We start from the raw sequence: 14,286 nt of genomic DNA, 5'->3' as shown, positions 1-14,286 counted from the left end.
TTGTGCAGTGGCGACCGACGGCCTTGTCAATAAGAATTGGAGATTAGTGCGCAGATAGTATGATGTTCGCTTGATTATCAAGGGCAACGCTTTATAAGAAGAACAGGGTGTGGTGATCTGCATGAATCCGATAATGCTGCAACTGAAACAGCAAAAAATTGGATGGTGGATGTGGCCGGTTTCCTTATTCTGAAACAAGATCGATTTATCCCTTATATTGGATAAAGCTTAAAGAATAGGTGATATTTTAAACTTGAAGAGCCACCTTTTTTACCTTTGCAGTATCGTGGGATTGGTTTCTGCAAGATAATCAAATTTTGCATTCGTATTACAGAAGCCGCCGTTCTCGAGAACTTGCAGTTTTCAGGCACCGAAATGCATCAAGAATCCAGACACGGATGAGTCGCACAAGACAAAGAAAAAAATAATCCCTCGAGAATAGATGAGCTTTTTCGCTATTTAGTCTCCCTTTTCTTTGGGTTACATATACAAACCAAAGAATGGAACACAACGACTGGGTAGTTCCTCTTCCTTCCGATCGTTCACGATTATACCCTTCGTCTTCCATGCTCGGTCACCACCCCCCATCCTCGCCACAACCACTCATTGCCACTTTGCAACAAGGTTCATCTATGCTTCATCCTGCTAATGAAGAAGAACCCGAGTCATTAGAAACATTTGATTTTGAATCAACACCTCACAAGCCTCAAATATATACCTCGTCTGTCACCGATGAAAGTAGTGTACAAACCTTTTACGCTTCACAGTCTCACGAAGATCCAGTACCTCAATCTTCTGGAGTGACTACACTGTCCAATGCGACGACCGACGATAACATGACCCTCATTGGACGAAAAGTACAGCCTGTTGACACAAAACCACTTGCAACGGTTTCCACGGGCAACAAAGACACCACACCGACGAATCCGGTTACCACCGTCGCTGACCCATCACTCGAAGAAAATACCGCATTAAACGCTACCACTCCCTCTGAACGACCAACACCCAAGCGCGTGACGAATCTCAATCGATCTCGAAGCAGAAATTACCAAGTATTTCCCGGCCGCAATAAGTTCTTTTGCGGTGGTCGATTAATGACAAGCAGAGAATATTGGGCATTTTCCGTTGCCATGATATTGCTGGTGGCTCCTTGTGTTGTTTTTGGCATTTTCACGTAGGTGAATTGTTTATATTGTCTGTTATTTTGCGACCCACTCAAAGGTGACACTTTTCGAAATCTACGCAGATGCCCGGTTCTTTGGCGGGAAATGCATCCCGTTGTACCTATTCTTTTCGCCTACTTTTTTGTCCTTTCTGTAGCATCTATGATCAAGACATCATGGACTGATCCGGGGGTACGTTTTAGTACATGGAAAAGTGAACCCAGAAAAAACGTTATGGTGTACTTATTCGTACTTTCAAAAGATCATTCCTCGAGGATTAGATCCTTCCCCGATGATGGAGCTAACAAGTGATCAAGCGTCGGAAGACGAGTCTCTGTGGAGTCGATCCATTCCTGCGCAAAAGATTATTCGTATCAGGGATACAGTGTGGACGTTAAAATACTGCGATACTTGTAAGATTTATCGTCCGCCTCGTGCGAGCCATTGCCGTCAATGCGATAACTGTGTAGGTATGTATCGACCTTTGATCGTTTATTTGTATGAGCAAGCATGCGAATTCATTGTTGCAATACAGAAAACGAAGATCATCACTGTATCTGGTTGAACAATTGCATTGGCAAGCGCAACTATCGTTCATTTTTCACGTGCATTGCCACTTCCACTATCCTTTGTATCTATGTCATCGTCTTTTCATTGGTGGATTTATTGGTGCTTAAAGGGCCCGGCGATGTCCGAACTTTGTTCCATGCTGCGCCTGCGAGCTTTGTGTTGGCCATTTTCTGCTTTGTACTGTTATGGTTAATCGGCGGTCTCACGTTCTATCACTGCTCACTGGTACTGCATGGTCTCACTACGCATGAACGAGTAAGTTAAAACGGAGTCTCAGCGGATAGTTGACTGCACTGTGCTCATTTTTTTTTTGTTTCACTGCTTAGCTACGAGCTTCTATATTAGACACAAAGCATCTAATGGCCAATCCATACAAGAAAAAGAACCCATTCCTGAACATGGCGCATGTGCTGTGTCGGCCGCAACCTAAAAGGTACACTTAAATAATGAAGTGGCGTCCTATATCACTGCATATATTGATCACGGGTTTTTTTTTTTTGGTTGGAAATAGTTACCTCCGAAGGAGAAAATATGCCGACCTTGATGTTTAATAGAATTGTACAGCATGTCTCAATAACATTATATACCCCTCTTTATCCCTTAATGACGTTACCATACACTTTTTCAAGTATTCCCTTCCAGTGAATGATCAGTAAAAAGAAAAATTATCATCTATTATATTCTCGTAATCTGCTACCCTTATGCCTTTGTATCAGCAGAAGATCTTTCGCAGCCCGCTCTTCAAGCAAGCAAAAGTAACCAGCTCTATTTTTGCTCCAGGCTTCTATAATCGGGTAACAAACACCTGGTAGGTCTCAAGCAAAGAGGTGATATTGGTAGGTATCAAGCGAAAATGGATGATACCTGCTGAGTATCACCTCTTTTCGCTTATCACCCTTTTTTGGCTTGATACAGTAAATGAGAAATAGCCATCTGAAATGTTACCAAGAAAAGTATCATTACAATGGTTTAGTCCAAGTCGTGGTATCATTAAAGTTTTTGAATTTTCTTTTAAATGAAGTAGTGTACAAAAAAAAAATGTTTATATGCTGCAGTCTATTACATAAGCACTTTGGAGAACATGCCGGAACCAATGATCTCCTCGAGCCCTTTACCGAGAACTTGATGTTTGATGAAATCCCTCACTTGTTCGGTTGTGATGCCTGATACACGCACCAGACTTCCTCTGCCGTTCAAAAGCGGACTCACGGACCATAATATGTCTTGCCTCGATCGTACATTGACCGGAAGCATTCGTTCCGCCTCTGCTTTTTTCTGAAACGCTTCAATAGATCGATACAAGCTCGATGAGCCGTCACTAACGACAATGAGTGTGGCAAAGCATGTGTATGGGTACAGTTTGGCCGCATAGGATGTCTGCATAGCATCGGTTCGCATGTATTCCTCATCTTCAAGCACCATATGATCACGTAATAATAGTCGATCTCCGTGGTACACATCAATACGGCTGGAATAATGTTTGAACGCCCAAGTCTCGCCTCGTGTCAATCTTCCACTGTTGAACCAGTCCAATAAAACGAGCTGGGACGTCGTGTCTTCTAAACGGTATGCTTGGTGCGATTTGAAAGAGGAATCGCGGAATGAGGTGACAGGGTCGGGCATAATCAGAAGAGTGGCAGAAGAAGCCACAGTTGCTTCGATAAGCTGAAGGGAAGCACCGTCAGTATTGGAACTCGGCGAAGAAGGAGGCGTGGGAGGAAGCAATGAAGAGAATGGCAAGGATGGTCTCGCTTGTTGGGCAATCTTGGCCAACCATTGTCGCTGATGAACACGATCCCGGAACACTTTGGTATTTCCTTGAGTCATCAACAGTAGGATCGCTTCCGGCTGAATTTCCATGGTGATATCAAATCGGTCACCACATACAATGCCTCCGCCGTAGGATATCATATATACAACTGCCAGACGATCGGCATATGCCTTTGTAGGAATAAATTTCAACGGATATTGCGCATGAATACGAACGAATTGGGTTTCTGGGCCCTGACGTTTACATATCAAGGTGCCTCTACCAGGATCATTGACAGCTGTGGAGGCGAACGGTTTCATGACGGCCTCCTGAATTTGAATAAAAAAAAGGAAAGAAGGGGGGAACGAATGAAAATCAGGAACTTTGAAGAACATCTCTTTTGCAAAAAACGGAACTTCAATTCAGGAAAAACATATTCCACCTGGCTTCTTTATGCTTCTTGCATGGATTGCATCGCTTTCTTTACCGTACATTGCAGTCGATGCTTTAAGGCTTCCTCATTTGGGTGCGAACTACCAATTGTTGGCGGTTCCGGCGCTCACTCGCCATGTTGAACAACGATGAAATGTACGGCATAGTCCGCCCTCCCCACTTGGTATGTTCTCCGGGCAATAAGGCCTAAGGCCTGTTGAGGTTTACGGGTAAGTGAATTACATGTAAATCTTTGCCATACTGCCATTTTTCCCCGTTTCCGTTCGATTACACGGCTTTTTGATTTGTGAATCTCTGCACTGTCGTTTCTCCATTTTTTATCACTGACTTTTAGGTTTTGTGACTGAAATTAAACAAATTGCACCAGTAAAAGGCCGCGGGACGAAAAAATAGAGACGCTCCTTTATTCGAATCATATTGCCTGGCGTTGACATTTTCGCTCTCAGATTGATCAGATCAATCTCCACAGGATTTATCAAAACGCCGTTTTGTGCCTTTGAATACAAGCTCAGTCACCATCACAAATGAAAATAAGTACACCAACAAACAGGCCACCGAACAGTAACATAGTTCCATCGATAAGAAATAGGTTCATGGTTTGCATCATTGTATCAACCACAATGCTTGAATTATTTGCTGCTATCTTTTGCTATTCACTCTAACGTTACCACGGTCACAGGGGTTTCTGATGATGTGCCACAACACATTGTTTTTGTTTATATGGTTGGCGTGACAACTGTAACATTATTGCCGTTCTTCTTCTGCAGCAATGCGGTGGAGCCAACGTACATATTTTTTCGGTGAATCTAGTAATTTCGTCTTCCACCTTTATATCGGATCGAGTAACTGATACAAATGACTCCCGAGAGCCTGACACATCATGAAAGAAGCTGTCCAATTCTTTACGGTACAGACATGAAGTAATATGGCACAAGTTTATAGACATCCTCAAGCAGTACACCAAACGAATAGTCATCATTGATTGCTGTCAGTCGACGAATCGCTCCGTTTTTTTTTTTTTTTTTTTTTTTTTTTTTTGGTTTTTTTTTCTTTATTCTTTTTTCAGAGATAGGGTTCTCTCTGGTCACACTCCGCTTTTATATTCCATATTTGGCAAGCGCTCAGCTTCAACAACGTCAATGTGACCGCTAAAATGTAAGCCACTCACGACCTTTTTCCATGGTGACCTGGTGGAGCAATTCCGATTGAATCAAGTAAAAAGACGGTTTTATTACGCTGGTTTCCTCTATTGAACTTTTTTCCACTTGACGTAGTATTGTATACATATACCCATCATGGTGAAGAAGGTTTTTGCCGAAGATGAAATTATAGAAGTGCCTGAAGCACCTTTGCCAGTGCAGAATGCTGTGGCAGATCAGAGTGATTCCGATGACGAAGCACCTGAAGCTGTCTCTACAAGCACTGCTAAATCCATGGCTTTGGAAAGTGTCAAAGCAGCCAAGGAAGCAAAAGCACGGTACGATCGCGATTTGCGTCATTAGCGCTTATGATGAGGTGGATTGTTCTGATCTAATCTCAATATATAGTGAGGAGGCTACGAGAAAGGAAAAGCGTCGACAGCGTGATCAGATTCTGAAGAAACAGAAGGAGGAAAGTAAACAAAGTAAAAAGAAGCAGAGCAAGCCACCAGTGGCGGAAGAGCCAGAATCCGAAGAGGAGGTGGAAGAGGAGATGGAAGAAAAAGACGAAGAGGAGGAAGAACAAAGCGATAAGCAATTATTGCCTGCCGAGTTACTTGCTCAAGCTATGGAAGAAGAGAAAGCGGCAAAGAAGCGAAGCCATTTGACAATGGAAGATTTTGAGCGCATGGAGGAGGAAGAGGAGGAACAACGACGAAACGAAGCAAACCTGAAAAAGCGCCGAAAGCAAACCGAGCGTCAGGTCGGCGAGTACACAGTTAAAGTGATCAATCATCGTCCTCGTCCGCAGCCAGCGGATGGAAAGATTGTTTCTTTCCGTGATCGACATATGGCACGAAATGCCATCCCAAGGAAAGATGCGATTCTCAATACAAGTGCGGGCAGAAAAGGTGCTGCACTGGCTTTCCATCGCAAGTAATTTTGTAAATAATACACTCAATGTAATTGTTACTTCTCGATATTGCACAGATGCAGTCTGTGTAAAAACTTCATACAGCATGATTTCGTTTCATTTTCTCATTAAAAAAAAAAAAAAAAAAAAAAAAAAAAAAAAAAAGCTATTTGGAAAAAGGTGTATAATGGCTTCATTAGGACGCTGCGCCTTAGTCTTTTCGCTTGGTGCGTTGTGCAAGAAGCCTATCAATTGTTTTTCATCACCAACCTTGTCAAATAAAGCATCATGGCGATTCAACCCGTCATTTTTAACGGTAAAGTGCAAAGAATGAAGATTCGGGAATTTTTTCTCTGCCATTTTTGGTAATCGAGTGTCTTTATTTTTGCATTATCCCCCTTTCTTTTTCTGTAGACTTTACGTTTGTCCTCCATTGAATCATCATGGACACTCTGCAATTGACGAGGTCGTTTACGAACTGGTCGCATTGGAAGCAGAAGAAAGTTGCGCCTCTCCATACGGAGTTGATCAAGACCAACAAGCTGGCAGCGGCCGGTCTGACCAAGATCATCACAAATTTTGATACTCCCGTCGTCATTCCTGCGCATGAAAGCAACGTCTCTTTTACCCACAGTACGGTCAGTAGTGAATCGCACACAATCGATAATAACAGTATTAGTCTGGAAGATGAACCCAAGGAGCGTCCGCCTACACCTCCACCCAAAGATCGTCCCCATCATCCACAGAGGCATCATCCGTTACTATCCCGTCCGTTACCGCCGCTCCCTGCCAACCCTATCTCTACCTTGCCTCAACGTCATCATCCGCTCAGAAGAGCAGTGACCTGTTGGATCTCCAAATCTGTTCGCTATACAAAAAGCTTAACATCGCATAATTTAACGCTCAAACAATCAGCATCCATTCATCATCCCCCTCACACATCACTTCATCCTCCGCAAAGTCATTACCAATCTTTTAGAAAAACCATTCTAAGCTGCAAAGGTAAATGCGGTCATGATGCCCCATCGAAATAACTGGCTGATGTAGTATTGTAGTGATGCAGATCACTAATTTGACATCTTCACGAGGTATGTCATAAATTATCATCGTCTGCTTCACGGATAGAAAATTGAATGGACGATCCTAGACTATTCTTATGAACTGGACATCTATCTTAATGACGCAAAAACCCATACGATCGTTGGCAGCATGAAGAAAATTGCCAAAGGTGTCACTGCTGCCACACCGCGGGAAACAGTAGCATTGTAAGCAATGCATTGGATAACGAAACATGGTGATGCGTTTCTCATGCTGGATTATCCGAATGATTCTTATAGCACGGTCAATGAGAAATTTTGTCTTACGTTTGTGCTGAAGGTTCGAGCACATTATTCTTCTGCGTTACGTCGCATGAAGACATTATGGCCATCATTATCTCAGACTATGGATTCAGCGTGCTCGAACTGGAGTTATCAAGTCCGATCTGGCAATCGCCCAGAAGAGGTTTTTGCATCGGATCAAATCACCCGTTACATGCTGTGCAAAGACATTGAACTTGCCGTTGTGTATTCCTTTGAGGACATATCGCAAAGCGAACGGGATCGATCCGACATGGCGCACTGTGCAGCAGGGGATTATTTGACATTTTATGTCCAAGGAGCGAGTATTCCGGTAAAGACTTTATGGCATAATTGTGTGAAACCTATGCTGTACAAATTTCGACTAACACAGAATAGATGTGGGTTCGCTATTGGGTTACGTTGGATACCACGAATCACCGACTTTTGCTACGCCGACTATCCAACGAGGTAAATGCTCAATACGCAACATCGCAAAAAAAAAAAAGAAGAAATAGGTGCCAGTTTGACCGACATATTTTTATTCCATCCTTGTCAACAGCATAAGGCGCCTGTCCATGCCATACCATTAGCTTCGCTTCGATCAGTACATCAGCCGTCCGATGAAACCGCCGAAGAGATCTGTCTGGACCGACAACAGGGACTAGTGCTGCGGTTCAATGTTGAAAAGCAATCAACATCATGTCATGACAAAGATGCGTCACTTGGATATATATATCTATTGGCCGACAGCAAGTTAAATGCCATTATTTGGTTGAATACCTTAAATAGGGTGTCTACGCCTGATGATATTGGTGGAGATACGGCCACTGTGCCTTCATTGTTATCTCTGGTGAAACCCAACACGTTTTCATTGGCCAAGTCGTAGAAAATTTTTCGTAGTTTCCTTTTTTGCCAAAATAAAATAAAATAAAAAAAAAGTGTAAGGGGAACCCAACAGAGATTTTTTTCCTTTCCTTTTAATCTTTCTCCTTCCACTTTTTACTTTTTGAAAGATGACTATTGATCAATACAATTCCGGAGGTCTCGACCAGCAATTTGGTAAGTAGATTGCACATGATCACTGATTTAGTGGAAATATCAGGCACTAATGCTTTGAATCGGTATGGTACAGCTGGAATGGGTTTGAATGATAAGCCCAGCGGTAATGGCGGCCGTACTGGCCCTAGCCGCTATGTCCCCCCTCATATGAGAACCAAACCTTCGTATGATAACGCTCCTCCCGCTCGAAACAACACTGGTTTTGCTGCTTGGAATGATCGTCCTGCAGGTCGTGAAGGGTAATTCTTACAGATGATGACTTTTTTTGGTATTGATAATGGAGATTAATCAGCATTCCTATTTTTACAGATGGAACTCATCTCGATCTGATGTTAACCGCAGCAACAACTGGGGCAACGACAACCGCTCCAACTTTTTCGAACGTGGTTCATATGGTGGTTATCGCAACAACCGTCGTGATGACTCTGGCTATTACGGCGGCGGCCGTCGTGATGAAACTCAAGGTTACTGGAAAGAGGGTGTTCATCACATTGGCACTCGCAATCCTCGCACCGAACGTGATCTCTTTGGTACCGCTGATGATTCTTTGACCCAACATACTGGCATCAACTTTGAAAAGTATGATGACATCCCCGTCGAAGCCAGTGGTCATGATTGCCCCGAACCTATTTCCACCTTCACCACCCCTCCGTTGGATGCTCACTTGTTGTGCAACATCGAGTTGGCTAGATACACCAGCCCTACTCCGGTTCAAAAGTATTCCATCCCTATTGTCGGTGCCGGCAGAGATTTGATGGCTTGTGCTCAGACCGGTTCTGGTAAAACCGCCGGTTTCCTTTTCCCTGTGTTCTCTGAACTTTTCTCCAAGGGTCCTTTAGCCGCCCCTGTTGATGACCAACGTGGTGCTTACCGTTCCCGCAAGGCTTACCCCACCGTTCTTATCCTCGCTCCTACTCGTGAATTGGTCTCTCAGATTTACGAGGAAGCCAAGAAGTTCGCCTACCGAAGCTGGGTCAAACCTGCTGTTGTCTATGGTGGTGCTGATATCGGTGGTCAGCTCCGTCAGATTGAACGTGGTTGTGACTTGTTGGTCGCCACTCCCGGTCGTCTTGTCGATTTGATCGAACGTGCTCGTATCTCGCTTGCCAACATCCGTTACCTTGTTCTTGATGAAGCTGATCGTATGCTTGATATGGGTTTCGAACCTCAGATTCGCCGTATTGTCGAGAAAGAAGATATGCCCGGTGTCGAAAACCGTATCACGCTCATGTTCTCGGCCACTTTCCCTCGCGATATCCAATACCTGGCTCGTGATTTCCTCAAGGATTACGTCTTCTTGTCGGTGGGCCGTGTTGGTTCTACCTCGGAGAACATTACACAAAAGGTTGAATATGTCGAAGACGAAGATAAGCGTTCCGTCTTGTTGGATATCTTGCATTCTACCGAAGTCAACGGTTTGACATTGATCTTTGTCGAAACCAAGCGTATGGCCGATTTCCTTTCCGAATTCTTGTTGGATCACAACTTCCCTGCCACTTCCATTCACGGTGACCGTACTCAACGCGAGCGTGAGCGTGCTCTCGACTCTTTCCGTACTGGTCGCACCCCCATCATGGTCGCTACCGCTGTGGCGGCACGTGGTCTCGATATTGCCAACGTCGCTCACGTTATCTCCTACGATTTGCCAACGGACATTGACGACTATGTTCATCGTATCGGCCGTACCGGTCGTGCTGGTAACACTGGTTTGGCTACTGCGTTCTTCAACCGCGGTAACAAGAACATCTGTACGGATTTGGTCGATATCTTGAAAGAAGCCAACCAGGAAATTCCTTCCTTCTTGGAATCCATTGCTCGCGAGAGCCGTATGTACGGTGGTCGTGGCGGCCGTGGTCGTGGTGGTGGTCGTGGTGGCAGCTTTGGCGGCAGAGATTACCGTCGTCAAGATAACAACTCTTCCTGGTCGCGTCCTGCTCCTCAAGATTCCAACGCTTTCCCTCCCTTCAGCGGTGGTGGCGGCATGGGCGGTGGTCGTCAAAGCGCTCCTCGCGATGCTCCCCTTCAGTATCAAACCAAGACCAGCTGGTTCTAAAGAGAGGAGAAGGTTACAAACACAAAACAAAAGCATTTCTCTTTTCCCTTTTTTTTTTTATTTCATAGATTTTCTTCGTTTTCCTGTTTCTTTTTCTTCCTTTTTTTTCTCTTGACTTTCTTGAACTGTTATCATAAGTCTTTTCTTTCCGTTTTTTCTTGCATCCACATATACTCATTCTGTCAGATAATCATGTCAATATTTTTCGTTTTCCCTTGGTTTCAACTTTTATAGCTTAATTTTAAAGGTTAAAAGGAGGAACCATCTCCTTTGTAGATGTAGAATATTTGAGAAGAAAATACTTTTTAATCTTATCATTTTATCTATGCATATATTCCGGTCTCCTTTTTATAACATGTCAAGTATGCCACAGAAACAAAAGGGTGTGTGTGTGTGTGGAAAGAGATCTAGAGGCGGGTAGGTCGTTGACTATAGAGGGAATTCTTCTTCGGCATGATCCGCGGCGGTTTGTTGTAATGTTTGTCCTATTATCCCAAATCATGAATCAAATTAGTACCATATCAAAGTACTCATTTCGCGGAAACAAGGAATTCTCAGAGCGTTTATTCACCGGGTTTGCCGTTTACAGCGAGTTTTCACCGAGAAAGTAGCTTCGATGATTTAGAGCGTGGATTTATTGCTCTGGCTACCGAGCTTGCAACTGACATGTCAGATCAAACTTTACCGCACCGTCTCATCATCGGTGACGAATCGTCTTTGAGAAGGCCTTGATCGTTCTTAAAGTGGATATCATGTACACGTACATATTCTGTACCGATATGCAATATCGGTCAGAAGTTCACGTTGAAAGGACGTTTAATGCCGCATAGTAGAGGCAAAATTTGCTGCGAAAGCCTTCCGGGAACGGTCGAGGTATTGATGACAAGAAGTCTACTGCACATACAGTCAGCGCTCGATTTAAGAATCACCTCGGAAGCCACGAAAAAGTGATTCCTGAACCAAATTATCCTTGAATCGATTTGGTAACTCATATGCACCAGATAACATAATGGGAAGGAAATTCCAAAAAATGATTCTTAAATCGAGTGTTCCTCGATTGAGCGGCGACCGTGGACCAGTCGTCATCCTTAAGCCAACGATGATCATCATTCAGCACGGAACTTAGCCGAAACTTACAATTTAAGTTCAGTAATCATGGTTTTCTTCACTGAGTTTTGCAGCTTGTTCGTCCTCCTAGTACATACATTTTATTTATATTTTAAAAATTCGTCAATAAACCAGTTATGGGATATATCTCTTAGTATAAGGTGTCTATTTACAAAAGGGCACAAAGATAAATATCAAGTCATCACAAAGGATGCTGCAAAATTTAGAATCTCAGATTCTACCAAGAAAAAAAAAATAGTGAGAAAATAAATGAGAGAGGCAAAAGAGTTGTTGCATGAATGGCCATGCATTTAAGCGCCAGGAGAAATACCAAGGGCGCGATCACGTTCAATGTCTGCCTTCAAGGCGTCAATGGCTTGCCAGCTACCAAAGATAAGACCGACGACACCAAGGATGACGATGAGAAGACACCACAGGAGTTCGTAGATAGGCTTGTTGCGGACACCCGTCAGCTTCAGGTAAAAAATGATGGGGAAGATGAAAATAAGAGCGCAGTTGGCGAAAGCACCAATGAACGACATTAAATTATCGAAATAAGGAACGAAGCAACCAATAATGGCGATCACGACGATAATGGCGATACGCAAGAGAGCACGGATAATGAATTCGCGGAAACGACCGAAACGTTCGACAGTGATGTTCATCATTTCTTCAAGATCAAGAGCGAAAGACGTCACCAAGATAGGAGCTGAGATAAGAACGTGAATAGTCATCAGGACAACGGCGATGATCTGTCCAACACCTGCGGGAATCGAATCGTAGATAGGACTCTTGACAGCATCACCGTAAATGTAATAACCGGGAATAGCCGTCAAGAAGTACATCAGAGCACAGGTCGACATACCGGCAGCCACGACCTTGGGCCACTGCTTGGGTTTCTTCATCGAAGCTTCGACGTTGGGATACACGACGTTGCCACCAAAAGAGAAGGAAATCGTAGAAAGAGCAATAGGGAACTGATCCCAGATAACGGGGTCGTGGTGAACATTGACCTGGTTCTTCTGGTCAATGCAGGCCATGACAAGAACAATAAGCACAACAACAAGCACGGTCAGAGCACCAAAAGCACTCATCCAAGCAACTTCTTTCATAGATTTGACGAGAACAAAGGGAATGAGAACGAGGACGCAAGAGATGATGGTCCAGTTGGTAGCACCAACCACTTCAGCCACTGTGTTTTGGCAGAGATGAGCAAGATTAGCACCTGACAAGACCACGTACAAAACGGGAGCACCGAGCAGAATCCATGCGTTGAAGAAAAAGGTGATCCAGCCACCAATGGCACCAAAAGATTCAGTGGCGATTTCTTTGTACGATGAGATACGATGTTTGCCGTTGGCATAGAGACAACGAATCAAAATAACACCGGTATACTAATCATCGCCAACAAAAGAAAAACAAATCAGCAAAACAGTACAGAAATAAATTTGCAGAAAAAAAAAGTGATGACTTACCACCGACATGGTCCAGGCCAAAAATAGAATAAGCAGACCGATCCAGCCACCCTGCTTGAGGGCATAAGGAAGACCAAGAGTGCCGGTACCCGCAATCACACAAACAATGTTGAAGTAAGCAAGGAAACCGGACCCTGCATGTTCACGGTTGATATCCGCGAATTCTTCGATATTGTATTCATGTTCTGGATTAAACATTTCGTAATTAGTAAGAATCAAAATTTATTTGTGTAAGATGTCATCGAAAAAAAAAAAAAAAAAAAATTACCACTGGCGATGTCATGTTTGTACGCATCAGGAACTCCTCCTGAGTACTTCTTTTCTTCAATCGACATGGAAGAACGGTGTAAAAAAAAGATCGATGGAAAGGTACTGTGAAGGGTAGATGTGGAGAGGGGGAGAAAATAAGGTAAAGGTGGAACCTTGAGCAACCGAGCAGTAATGCCGTTGCCGTAACGAAAAATACCAGGGTTTATATACTGGCAGACAGGCTCCAACGAGGAACACGGAAAGCCAATAGGAGTCGAGATTTCCTAATTTGGCAGAGATACTTCAATTGTAAGTCATATGTCTAGAGGTGGAGTTTAGAATTTTGGCCTCTTTGATTGGGTGTTACAGGGACCATATCGAGGGATTCCCGTTACTCCACCCGTTTACTGGTTGGGATTAATTCCCTTTTCCGACAGGTTACACGATATGGGAGATTGGGTTTTCTCACCTTCCCAAAGGATCTCAGTTCACACGAACCATGATGGAGCCCAGTTTCCAAATAGTCAACTCGGTTGGATCGCAAGTTTTTTCTATTTTCAAACGCCTCATCTTTACAGTTTCCTTTCTTGAAGCCGCACGCCATCCCCACCGATTGCACCACTCTGAAACCTCTTTATCTTTTTAAAACTCCCTCTCTTCCGGCCTCTAACGACGCGCCATCCATTGGTCCGTACAGTGACTCAATAGCCGCTTGCCCAATGAGAACCGAAATATGCCCAAACTTTGCTTCCTCGGCTGCCTATCAAAAAAAAAAAAAAAAAAGAAAAAAAAAAAGAAAGGCACCATTGGTATCCACCGCGAAAGCCAGAGAATTGAATCTTTATTTCATCTGCTATGGTGACTCGGACAACGTGCAAAAAAGAAAGCACACACTACATGCCAAGCATGACCGTGCGTAAAAACCAGGTTCTCACATTTGTTAAGTTTGTTCGTGGGAATCTTCTTTACCTTTGAAAGGTTAATCCCACAATATGGGCACAGATTCACATCGTTA

The 14,286-nt window shown here is 43.7% G+C and overlaps 6 protein-coding genes across 6 annotated transcripts; 4 read left to right on the top strand and 2 right to left on the bottom strand.

Moving 5' to 3' along the window:
• Positions 1–124: 124 nt before the first annotated feature.
• On the top strand, positions 125–2,542 carry BYT42DRAFT_553493 (DHHC palmitoyltransferase-domain-containing protein). The gene is made up of 7 exons (XM_051566481.1): positions 125–189; positions 275–1,174; positions 1,247–1,355; positions 1,426–1,633; positions 1,699–1,988; positions 2,060–2,166; positions 2,245–2,542. Exons 2-7 carry the CDS (start codon positions 501–503, stop codon positions 2,282–2,284), a joined length of 1,428 nt encoding a protein of 475 aa, XP_051428661.1. The 5' UTR covers positions 125–189; positions 275–500; the 3' UTR covers positions 2,285–2,542.
• Positions 2,543–2,609: 67 nt separating this feature from the next.
• Positions 2,610–3,923, bottom strand: BYT42DRAFT_553492 (UreD urease accessory protein-domain-containing protein). The gene has a single exon (XM_051566480.1). It carries the CDS (start codon positions 3,876–3,878, stop codon positions 2,793–2,795), a length of 1,086 nt encoding a protein of 361 aa, XP_051428660.1. The 5' UTR covers positions 3,879–3,923; the 3' UTR covers positions 2,610–2,792.
• A 1,041-nt stretch (positions 3,924–4,964) lies between these two features.
• BYT42DRAFT_553490 (uncharacterized protein) lies at positions 4,965–6,141 on the top strand. The gene is made up of 2 exons (XM_051566479.1): positions 4,965–5,413; positions 5,484–6,141. The coding sequence occupies exons 1-2, from the start codon at positions 5,232–5,234 to the stop codon at positions 6,013–6,015; spliced, it is 714 nt and encodes a 237-aa protein (XP_051428659.1). The 5' UTR covers positions 4,965–5,231; the 3' UTR covers positions 6,016–6,141.
• On the top strand, positions 6,119–8,309 carry BYT42DRAFT_553486 (uncharacterized protein). Its single transcript, XM_051566478.1, has 6 exons — positions 6,119–6,990; positions 7,044–7,076; positions 7,136–7,253; positions 7,326–7,659; positions 7,725–7,796; positions 7,888–8,309. Exons 1-6 carry the CDS (start codon positions 6,432–6,434, stop codon positions 8,212–8,214), a joined length of 1,443 nt encoding a protein of 480 aa, XP_051428658.1. The 5' UTR covers positions 6,119–6,431; the 3' UTR covers positions 8,215–8,309.
• BYT42DRAFT_32049 (P-loop containing nucleoside triphosphate hydrolase protein) lies at positions 8,284–10,447 on the top strand. Its single transcript, XM_051563008.1, has 3 exons — positions 8,284–8,387; positions 8,461–8,626; positions 8,697–10,447. The coding sequence occupies exons 1-3, from the start codon at positions 8,342–8,344 to the stop codon at positions 10,438–10,440; spliced, it is 1,956 nt and encodes a 651-aa protein (XP_051428657.1). The 5' UTR covers positions 8,284–8,341; the 3' UTR covers positions 10,441–10,447.
• A 1,151-nt stretch (positions 10,448–11,598) lies between these two features.
• On the bottom strand, positions 11,599–13,454 carry BYT42DRAFT_641200 (transmembrane amino acid transporter protein-domain-containing protein). Its single transcript, XM_051572546.1, has 3 exons — positions 13,291–13,454; positions 13,023–13,207; positions 11,599–12,941 (listed from the first exon to the last, which is right to left on the bottom strand). Exons 1-3 carry the CDS (start codon positions 13,355–13,357, stop codon positions 11,859–11,861), a joined length of 1,335 nt encoding a protein of 444 aa, XP_051428656.1. The 5' UTR covers positions 13,358–13,454; the 3' UTR covers positions 11,599–11,858.
• Positions 13,455–14,286: the final 832 nt, after the last annotated feature.

This window comes from Radiomyces spectabilis, assembly GCF_025331425.1.
Source record: "Radiomyces spectabilis strain NRRL 2753 chromosome Unknown BYT42scaffold_1, whole genome shotgun sequence".
Lineage (NCBI taxonomy): Eukaryota > Fungi > Mucoromycota > Mucoromycetes > Mucorales > Radiomycetaceae > Radiomyces > Radiomyces spectabilis.
Note: the sequence above shows the minus strand (reverse complement) of the source record. Positions and strands in the feature narration are given on the sequence as shown.